This window comes from Rutidosis leptorrhynchoides, chromosome 2 (assembly GCF_046630445.1).
Source record: "Rutidosis leptorrhynchoides isolate AG116_Rl617_1_P2 chromosome 2, CSIRO_AGI_Rlap_v1, whole genome shotgun sequence".
NCBI lineage: Eukaryota > Viridiplantae > Streptophyta > Magnoliopsida > Asterales > Asteraceae > Rutidosis > Rutidosis leptorrhynchoides.
Genome location: NC_092334.1, coordinates 446,062,698 through 446,073,228, shown reverse-complemented (window position 1 = coordinate 446,073,228; position 10,531 = coordinate 446,062,698). Strand labels below are relative to the sequence as shown.

The following is a 10,531-nucleotide window of genomic DNA, read 5'->3' as shown; positions in this document are numbered from 1 at the left end:
AAATTCTTAATATATAAATAATTCATGTAATAATTTAAGAATATATATAATATAAATATATATAGATAAAATATATAGATACAAACATTCTAAAATAACTTTCAATCACAAGGTTCAAAAACTTTTTCTTTAATATAGATGTATAGATAGATAGATGTATAGATAGATATATATATATACTAAAAATAAGAAGTTGAGGGATGTGAAAATAAAAAGTTGACGTCTCTAGTACGTGGTACTGTATTTGTTGTTGTTGTTGTTGTTTATTACTCACACCAAACCTCTATTTTTATTACTAAAATCGGCCTGCAAATTTTGTTTCTACTTCCCCAACCTACCGAATCTTCTTTCAATGGCATCCATTTGTACTTGTTGTATCATCACACACTCTTCTCACAAGTTTCACTCTAATCATGACTGCTTACGTCACCCTCATATTCACAATCGTCATCCTCCTTTTCACGGTGACTCACTCGTCGACCGTCGGAGTTCAATACGTTTCTGGTCTACTTCAAATTCAGGATCGAGAAAGAGCTTCTTCGTCCGTACAGATTTCAGCAGCTAGAGCCGTGCTTGATCGGTTTATTCCTTCTCATTCATCTAGTTTTGATTTTCAGATAATCACTAAGGTATATAACTCAATTTCGTTATTTTTTTTTTAACAAAAAATCTGTCTGTAGTTCAGTACTTAATTATAGACTGATACTTTTTACTTGGGGCCTTGCCTTTCAAAAAAAAAAAAAAAAAAAAAAGTTAAAGAAATAAAAAAGATGTACTAATATCTAGCTGGATTTCAGTACTTAATGTTTGTATATTTTTTAGAACGATGAATAACACTGGCTAGTCTACTCTTTAACCCGTGGGGTCATAGGACACAGCTAGTTTGATATTTTTGTAGAAAATATCATATAAATTGTATATGACCACTAAATTTAACTATTGGAAATTTTTGAATTTATAGTTTTTCCTTTAAAATGTATAGCACACCACTATATTTAACTAGTTCGACTCCATATATTTTAAACAACCACTAAAATAACATTAAACTATAATTAGTACTGGGAAAGAATTCGGGACCCCATTGAGTTTTGATCCTAGAATCGCCAACGAATAATGACTTGAACCCATGACCTCAAGGTCAGAGGCTACTTGATACCGCTATGTCAAAGGCCCTTTGGTCAGTACTTCTTGTTTGTATTATATCTACTTAGTTATGTAACTTTATTATATATATACAATACTCTTATATTAGTTTGATTTGATGGAGCTATATTACATTGAGGTGTGCACCTAGTTTAGGGGAACAGATGTCTTGAATCATTAAATGAGTTACTAAACATCAGCCTTGGATCAACGGGCTAATATCCTTGTAAGAGGTCTCAAGTTAGAATCTTGTATCAGTTAGGGAAGGGTTGGAAACAGCCGGGAGTGCATACATTAGAGTATGGAGTTGGATTACTTGTCCTTCCGGGTAACCCGAACGGGAAAAACCTTATAACTTTTTGAACCATCACAAGATAGCTCAGTAGCCGGGGCTTAGATATCCTTGCAAGAGGTATCAGGTTCGACTCTTGTGATGACTAGAGAAGGGTTAGAAACAATCAGGGAGTAATTTTGCTGGGTTGCGTACATTAGAGTATGGGTTGGATTATTCGTTCTCCTATGTAACCCGAATAGGGAAAACCTTATAACTTTTTTACCGAGTGAGTTTAGGTCAACTTAATGAGATTCCGTTTAATGTTTGTATCTCGCGTACTCTGGTTTGATATGTCACGGATAATTTGTTAAGTGTTCTTATAGTTATATATATACTCTCTATACATTTTCATTGTCCTATGCAAACAAGAGGGGTTCTCTTTCTCATTTTACATGTATGCTGTTTGTCTAATGTGATTACTTATTTGATTTTCTGAAACTCTTGCTTGTTTAATTTAACTGAACATGATTTGAGCTGGTTGTATCAGTCACCCAAATGTAAAATTCATAATATTTCTTTTTTTGTGGGGATTAAGTCAATTGATTCAGTGGTTTATAGTTGTCACAGTAACATTAACACTATGCACAAACTAGTATTTGAGTATTCATTTTTCAAAGCAAGATCAATCTTGAAGCTTACATTATAGGTTCTGTTGTGGTAATCCTTTTTTTGTATGTGATATGATTATCTACTAAATTTAAGTAGTTTCATACTTGACCTTATAACCTGACTTATTCACCACTGTGTGTTAATAGGAGCATTGTGGTGGAGTTTCCTGCTTTATGATTAGTAACCTTCCTACATCACACCTGCCGGGTGCCCCTGAAATACGGTATTATGCTTTTCTCTATTTTTGTATTTGCAGTGCTGATCATTAACTTCAAGGGTTTAACGACTCTAATGTTCACTGATCATTGTATCTTGAGACCAGATTTTATCTCCTCGATTATTGGCTGTTTATTAACAAGAGTTTTTTTTTTTTTTTATATCAATACATGTTGGCAAACTTATGTATCTGTAACCTGACTTATTGAGATCTTGATCAGAATAAGTGGTGTCACGGGAGTGGAACTATTGACTGGCCTTCACTGGTACCTGAAAAACTTGTGTGGGGCCCATATATCATGGGATAAGACTGGTGGTTCACAATTATCTTCTGTGCCTAAGGCAGGGTCTCTTCCTCGTATGAAAGATGATGGACTTTTAATACAAAGGCCCGTTCCTTGGAATTATTACCAGAATGCTGTCACGTCTAGCTGTAAGCTTGTGAAATATCTTTTAATTCGATTGTCTTTATTAAGCTGCATTTTTTTAAATTGTTATTTTTTTTTTTAAAGATACATTTGCATGGTGGGACTGGCAAAGGTGGGAGAAGGAGATTGACTGGATGGCTCTTCATGGCATCAATATGCCTTTGGCATTTACTGGCCAAGAAGCTATCTGGCAAAAAGTATTTGAGGTACTTATTTGTATCGTTGTTATCTTTCCAAAAAAAAATTTGTATCGTTGTTATTGTTTGTCATTATAATTATCAATAACATAATATCAGTTCAAAACTTTCTTTTGAGCCTGGTTATGTTTATTGCTTTCCACCTCTTGATAAATGGTTGTGGTGCTTTTTGCAGAAATTTAATATTAGCAATTCTGAATTGGGCGATTTCTTTGGAGGTCCCGCATTTCTTGCATGGTCTCGCATGGCCAACTTACATGGGTGAGCTTAATGCTCTTATTTATTTTATATTTTCTTTACTTGGTTTTTTAAATCTTACATGTTAAGTTTATATATTGATTGTAGATGGGGTGGACCATTGCCGCAAAGTTGGTTAGATCAACAACTAGCAATGCAGAAGAAAATTCTTGCTAGAATGTATGAGCTCGGAATGACTCCAGGTACACCAGATTGTTTACGTTAAGTTTCTGTTACGATTTTAATAACGTGGGCTACTATGGTAAAATGAGTATTTCGTTTTGAATATTGATTTTAATAACGTCGGCTACTATGGTAAAATGAGTATTTCGTTATGAATATTGAATTTTTAAGAAATAATAATTAATTAATGTAGTGGTTTATTGCAGTCCTGCCAGCTTTCTCAGGAAATGTACCTGCTGCTTTGAAGAATGTATATCCATCGGCCAAGATAACACGTCTAGGAAATTGGTGAGCATTTTTTGTTTTGTATAACTAATATGGAATTTCTTATTTTATAGAAGTCTAAAGTATATTTGAGTAACACACAATAATCGATAATTTTTAAATTACAGCAACCACTTTATTTAGGAATTTGTCATGATGTTATTTCTTCTAGGTTTACAGTTGACAGCAACCCTAAATGGTGCTGTACTTATCTTCTTGATGCAACTGATCCTTTATTCATCGAGATTGGGAAAGCATTTATAAGTCAACAAATCAAAGGTGTGGACTTTTACTTATCATTATATGACAGTCATTGGATTTTTATGATCAGAAGAACATAAACCTTTCTACTATTCTTATTTCTGAAATTGCCTGTTTTCAGAGTATGGACGAAGTAGCCACATATACAACTGGTAAAGCTCTCCACCCATTGGCATTTGAATGCTCATTTAGGCTCGTGAGCGTAAACAATCTGGACATATATTGCTCAAGATAGAGCTTGTTTATTAAACGAGCCCCAACTTACATTTGAACTTGGGCTCGAGCTCGTTTAGGCTCGGCTCAAACCGAGTTTTTAAGCAGCCGAACTCGAGTAGCTAGACTCATTCACAGCCCTATATATGTATCACCAAATTACCTTAATGATCTCTCATATGTTACTTTTTACAGTGACACATTTGATGAGAATACGCCACCAACAGATGATCCGGAATACATTTCTTCCCTGGCTGCTGCAATCTTTAAAGGAATGCAAAGTGGTGATGATGATGCTGTTTGGTTAATGCAGGTAACCAACCATATAAATCTTTTCTTATTTCCTTGCTATAAACTAATATTAATGGAAAATTTTATTAATTTGTTATTTGATTTATTATTATATGTCGGCAGGGATGGCTGTTTGCATATGATCCCTACTGGAGGCCTCCACAGATGCAGGTTCCCCCTTTTTATCCACTTTAAAACCATGATTTATTAATCTTGCATGATCTATCTACCTGTATATATCAATTAACAATAAACAATTTTTTTTTTTTTTTTTTTTTTTTTTTTTTTTGGTGTCAGCTAAGTTGCATTCTTGTTTCAGGCACTCCTAGATGCTGTTCCTATTGGGAAAATGATTGTTCTTGATCTTTTTGCTGAAGTCACACCTATTTGGACTACTTCAGATCAGTTCTATGGTGTTCCTTATATCTGGAAAGTTACACCTCCTTCTTTTCAGTTCATCTTTAACTTATAATGTCTGACATTTGTGCTAAAGTCTACAAAATCTATAAAACAATACAAAGAATAATAAATCTAGGGTATAATTCAAGATTAAAAATTTCCTTTACCACTCTAATTGATCCATCTATAGTTATGTTCTGTAAAAGTTTCAATGTTAAACTGTTCTGTTACTTTCTGTATATTTTTTAAGTCTGTTGATGCAAAGAGAAGTGCACAACTTAATGTCTAATTTTTTATTATTTTTTTTTTTTTTTTGGGTGCTATACAGGTGCATGCTGCATAATTTTGCAGGTAATGTTGAAATGTATGGCGTATTAGATTCTGTAGGGTCTGGACCTGTTGAAGCACGCATTAGCAACAACTCAACAATGGTAACCCTACAATTTACAGACCTAGAATTTGGGCATAACCTCATAAAAGTTCCTTTACTGTCTTGAAAAGACTATGATTTTCTGATCTAATTTTAACATTACGTTTCAGAATTGTTGTTTCTTATGATGCCTTTATCTTGAATAAAAGTTATTCAAGGTCATATATTAATGCAGTTTGTTGTTTTATGCATTTACCTTTATTTTCATTATATGTTTTTTCTTAGGTTGGTGTTGGGATGTCCATGGAAGGTATTGAGCAGAATCCAATAGTTTATGATCTGATGTCCGAAATGGCATTTCAGCGCACCAAAATCGATGTCAAGGTACCGTAAACTTATTTTCACAGATGCAATTAAATATGTTTTTTGACTTCTGCTTATTATTAATTATTAATTATTAATAATATATATATATATATATATATATATATATATATATATATATATATATATATATATATATATATATATATATATATATATTATTAATAATATATATATATATATATATCTTATCCAGACATGGGTTGATTCATATCCAACTAGGCGATATGGAAGATTTGTTCCGTCACTGAAAGAGGCCTGGAACATATTATATCACACACTTTATAACTGCACCGATGGTGCCTATGTAAGAAGTCTTAAATCCTTAGATCATATTATTGTTTCGTTTTTATAAATTAAAATTCTGATAATAGGCATTTTTGGCCCCTGCAGGATAAAAATAGGGATGTGATAGTTGCATTTCCAGATGTCGATCCGTCTTTTCTTTCTTCACGGAAAACTTCCGGAACACGATATCTCAGGTCTATAAATCCTTTGTCGAAAAGATTCTCACTAAAAGACGAAAATGAAGATTTTGACAAACCACATTTGTGGTACTCAACTTCAGAAGTTATACGTGCACTAGAGTTGTTCATTGATGGTGGTAATGAACTATCTGGAAGTAACACATATAGGTGAACAATTCATGCTTTCCTAATTGACAAAATTACAAGGATAGTCCCTGTCGTTTGTAGGAATTGCAGGTTCAGTCCCTAAACTTTTTTCCTAGGAAAGTCACTGTGGTCTGCAAATGTTGCGGAGTCAGTCCCTCTTTCTGACGGATGTTAAAAATTTCTGTTAAAAAATTCTTTTAAAATTACTATTACTCTGCAATATTTTGATTTACTGTGTTAGTTATCTGCAATAAATTTGAAAATATTTGTCACACTTTCAGGTATGATGTTGTTGACTTGACGAGACAAGCATTAGCGAAGTTTGCCAATGATCTATTTCTCGATATCATCGAAGCGTACGATTCGCATGACGCTGATGGTGTCGCTTACCTCAGCAAGAAGTTTCTGGACCTTGTCGATGATATGGACGCACTGTTGGCTTGCCATGAAGGGTTTTTATTAGGACCATGGTTAGAGAGTTCAAAACAACTTGCTATAAATGAAGAACAAAAGAAACAGGTAAAGTTGGATCTTTTACTAGCTTCTTATTTAGTTGATTCAATAATTAATATAGCTTTTTGAACTTTTTAAAATGTATTGACAATCAACAGTATGAATGGAATGCAAGAACTCAAATCACAATGTGGTTCGATAACACAGAAGAGGAAGCTAGCCTGCTTCGTGATTATGGTAAGTGCACATAAGATGTTACTTTCTGTTGTTTGGTGAATGCTAATGTAGCGAAACTAAACAATGAAGTGTAAACTAGTAGATATATCATACTTTTTTTTTTAATGGCAAAGAACATACCAACATTATAATGGATCTGAAGATCAAACAAGTACAACTAATGCATAATCATACTCCTCTCTGCATAAAAAATGTGACATATTCTTTATAGATTTTGTATTATTAAAATTAGGCAAATTGCCCAAAAAGGTAACATAAAAGTCAATATTTCCCATTATATCGTGTTTTTCTTTGCTCAAAAGAATGTCTGATTTTGAATTTAGTGCGTAAAAAGGATTATGATATGGAAAAAATACCAATCTATCTATAGTTTCTATTATATTGCTAAAATGATGATGTCATTATTAGGCTAATTTCTTTGTTAAGAAAAAATAAAAAAGAAAAAGAAAAAAATCTACGCATGGTGGGTGATGTCATTAATTTAAATAATTTTGAATTAAAATTAAATCTTATTAATTAATTATTATTATTAAATCTTATTAATATTTATTTTAATTATTAAAATTAAATAGTTAAATTATTTTAATTAATTATTTTGAATCGAGTACGAAAAGGTATAAAAGTTAGCCAGAATGAAACCAATTCTACATTTATATTTTGATTTACACTTTTAAATAAAATGACAACCAATATTATCTCTTATGATTGGATGTGGATTGTTAAATATGCATTTTAGGTGTTTGATAAAATGTTCAGCTGACGAGTTTCTTAGTTGGATTATGTGGTTCCACGGGTTATAAAACTAAATAACTTTAGCATTTACGTTCACTTAATACCTATCATTAAACTGTTTCGTTTAAACAAACCCGTGGTTCCACGGGTCATTTCACTAGTAAAGGTAATATTCGTCCACATATGCTTCCACATAGACGCCACCTCATTGAATATGATGATGTGGCGCCACGTCATCATTTTCTCCGATGAGGTGGTTGCCGGAAAATCGGAATTTTGGCCAGAAAAAGTTGTCGGAAATTTTTTGGCCGAAATGTTCGATGACGTGGCGTCGATGTGGAAGCACATGCGGACGAATATTACCTTTATTGGTATTTTTTCAAAATAATAATCTTTTTTACACACTAAATACAAATCATACACCCTTTTGGGCAAAGAAAAAAACGATATACCCTTTTTTGAGAAATTGTGACTTTTATGTTACCTTTTTGGGCAATTTTTAGCTAAAGATGAAGGAAGCTTTACAGAATTGCCGAACACTCATTTTTACACCATTTGCTTGGTAACTTTTTAAGTATATATAATTCGATTGTGGTCATTACTGTTTGTACAGGAAACAAGTATTGGAGTGGGCTTCTACGAGACTATTATGGTCCTCGAGCAGCTATCTATTTCAAATATTTGATACAAAGTTTTGAAAAGGGAGAAAGTTTCGATTTAAAAGGTTGGAGGAGAGAATGGATCAAGCTTACAAACAACTGGCAAAATGCTAGAGACATCTACCCTGTTAAAAGTGAAGGTGATGCCCTTGTTACATCACGATGGCTTTTCGAGAAATATTTACGTGGTTCTGGTATAGATGATCATTAGCTGCTACACGCTGAAAACTGCAAATGGAGTTGCTTGTTTTTGTATAATAAAAAAGATTGCTTTTGTTAGTGGTTAGAGTTTTAATATCCTCACCTGATCTTGGGTTGGTAAAGGAAATTATTGAAAACGTGCAAGGGATAATTCAATTGAGCTATCTGATATAAAAAAAACTCGCTCCATTTTATCAATGGGAGGTGATATTTTCAAATATATTTTTGATAGATCTACCACTTTTTGATGTTATCTGTTCGAAATACCCTCAAATAAATTATAACATAAAACTTGTGTAAAATATAATTTAATCATTTAAAGATATTTTAGTAAACTCAAATGAATTTATCAATTTACTCGTTTACTATTTTGATAATAGCGATAATTGATTGATTATTGACCAGATTGACAACGAACACAATCAGTAAATTCGTATAATGATGATAATCATTTGGCGTGTGTTATGAATTTTATTTATTAATTGCATTAAAAGTATACCTTTTTTTCTCTTTGACAAATCTAGATATGTTGGAATTTAATAATTGACGTCTGAACGTCGACAATAGAGAGTTTAACGAGTAACGACTAGGACAACATCAAACTAGACATGCCATTATTATTGCTTGCTTCAAAATAAAATAGATTAAATTAAAGAAGGTGATGCTTCATTCCTACTTTCCTAAAAAATGTCGTCTTTCACATCTTTAATACTCCTACTATATTGAAAAGGATCCCTACTCCTTAAAATAAACATGTAATTTGATGAAAATGTACTGTACGGAGTACTAAAAATGGTATACCTAGCATTATGTCCACTTACATTATTTGCATTTAGCTTTATTTTCCGTTCCTTTTTCCTTGTTTTACCATAACCCTACCTTTAGACCATTTGTATCGGAACAAGGTGACGGCGTCACCTTGCCTGCGTGGCAGACAAGAAAAGCCGAAACAGAAGTATCGCGGCGGCACCTGCAGGCGTTTCGCCGGCGTCAGTCGCGAAGAGACGGTGTGGGTGCCGGATGTCACTTACACGTGGCAGTTTGTGGTTGGCTCGTTTTTTTTTACCGTTGCTTATAAAAAAAATTTTGTTTGATTTTTTTACTTTTCATTTTCTATATATATCTATATGAACTTGTCATTTTAACACACACTCTTTCATTTCCTTCTTATTTTCTTATCAAATTACATACAATCTACAATTTTAATTTGTTCCAAATGGATAAAACCTTCAAAATGTAAGAGTTTCATGTGGATGATTCGGATGACGAAAAGATTGTTAGTTTGTTAATAGTCTGACGCAATAAGAAGTCGATGGAGAGGCAAGTAGTTCTCGAGTCCCTCGATCCCGGATTTATATTGCTAGGGATCGAGAAGATGCGGCTATAAGGTTATACAATGATTATTTTGCGGAGTCACCGGTGTTTCCCGACAAATACTTTAACCGACGTTTTCGAATGAGTCGTGAGTTATTTCTTCGAATTGTTGAAGGTATATCTATTTTTAATAGTGCCGTTATTCCTGACTATTTTATTTATTTCCTGGAACGGCCCGATGCAACGGGCCGTCAAAGTTTGACAATTCTCCAAAAGTGCACATCGGCCATACGTCAAATGGAGTATGGAACAACTCCTGATTTGTTTGATGAATATATAAAAATTGGGGAGAAAACGGTTGCGTTGTGTCTTGAAAATTTTTGTCAATGCGTATTTCATTTGTTTGCTAGACAGTATTTGCGAAAACCAACTGCCGAAGATATTGCTAGACTTTATAATTTTCATGCACAAAAACATGGTTTACCGGGTATGTTAGGTAGTATCGATTGTATGCATTGGGAGTGGAAGAATTGTCATGTTGCTTGGTAAGGACAATACACAAGAGGTGATCAGAAAGGGCCTTCTGTTATGCTTGAGGCAGTCGCCTCACAAGATTTGTGGATATGGCATGCATTCTTTGGTATGGCAGGTTCGAACAACGACATTAACGTTTTGAATTTTTCTCCATTGTTTAACACTATAAAAGATGGAACAGCTTCACCTTCGCCCTTTGAAGTAAACGGGCGTCGCTACAAAAGAGGGTATTACTTAGGTGATGGTATATACCCATAA

At 33.4% G+C, this 10,531-nt stretch overlaps 2 protein-coding genes across 3 annotated transcripts; both read left to right on the top strand.

The window, feature by feature from the left end:
• Window positions 1-284: 284 nt before the first annotated feature.
• On the top strand, window positions 285-8,650 carry LOC139892459 (alpha-N-acetylglucosaminidase-like). 2 transcript variants are annotated; one of them, XM_071875556.1, is made up of 19 exons: window positions 286-629; window positions 2,233-2,309; window positions 2,524-2,735; window positions 2,815-2,936; window positions 3,103-3,188; window positions 3,273-3,367; window positions 3,554-3,635; window positions 3,784-3,890; window positions 3,994-4,024; window positions 4,281-4,398; window positions 4,500-4,547; window positions 4,696-4,806; window positions 5,105-5,206; window positions 5,431-5,529; window positions 5,726-5,836; window positions 5,923-6,164; window positions 6,425-6,662; window positions 6,755-6,833; window positions 8,179-8,650. In XM_071875556.1, the coding sequence occupies exons 1-19, from the start codon at window positions 414-416 to the stop codon at window positions 8,433-8,435; spliced, it is 2,433 nt and encodes an 810-aa protein (XP_071731657.1). In that variant the 5' UTR covers window positions 286-413; the 3' UTR covers window positions 8,436-8,650. The 2 variants fall into 2 exon arrangements, with proteins under 2 accessions (XP_071731658.1, XP_071731657.1); XM_071875557.1 differs by lacking the exon at window positions 5,726-5,836 and having other exon boundaries at window positions 285-629.
• On the top strand, window positions 8,623-10,531 carry LOC139889259 (uncharacterized). The gene is made up of 4 exons (XM_071872220.1): window positions 8,623-8,629; window positions 9,262-9,471; window positions 9,735-10,247; window positions 10,389-10,531. Exons 1-4 carry the CDS (start codon window positions 8,623-8,625, stop codon window positions 10,529-10,531), a joined length of 873 nt encoding a protein of 290 aa, XP_071728321.1.

Coding starts and splice junctions, on each gene's coding strand:
- LOC139889259 (XM_071872220.1), top strand. Junction 9,472..9,734: donor CTTACACGTGGCAGTTTGTG/GTTGGCTCGTTT, acceptor CGCAATAAGAAG/TCGATGGAGAGGCAAGTAGT. Junction 10,248..10,388: donor TATGTTAGGTAGTATCGATT/GTATGCATTGGG, acceptor TTGGTATGGCAG/GTTCGAACAACGACATTAAC.
- LOC139892459 (XM_071875556.1), top strand. CDS start 414: ATGACTGCTTACGTCACCCTCATATTCACAATCGTCATCCTCCTTTTC. Junction 3,368..3,553: donor TGAGCTCGGAATGACTCCAG/GTACACCAGATT, acceptor GGTTTATTGCAG/TCCTGCCAGCTTTCTCAGGA. Junction 6,663..6,754: donor ATGAAGAACAAAAGAAACAG/GTAAAGTTGGAT, acceptor GACAATCAACAG/TATGAATGGAATGCAAGAAC.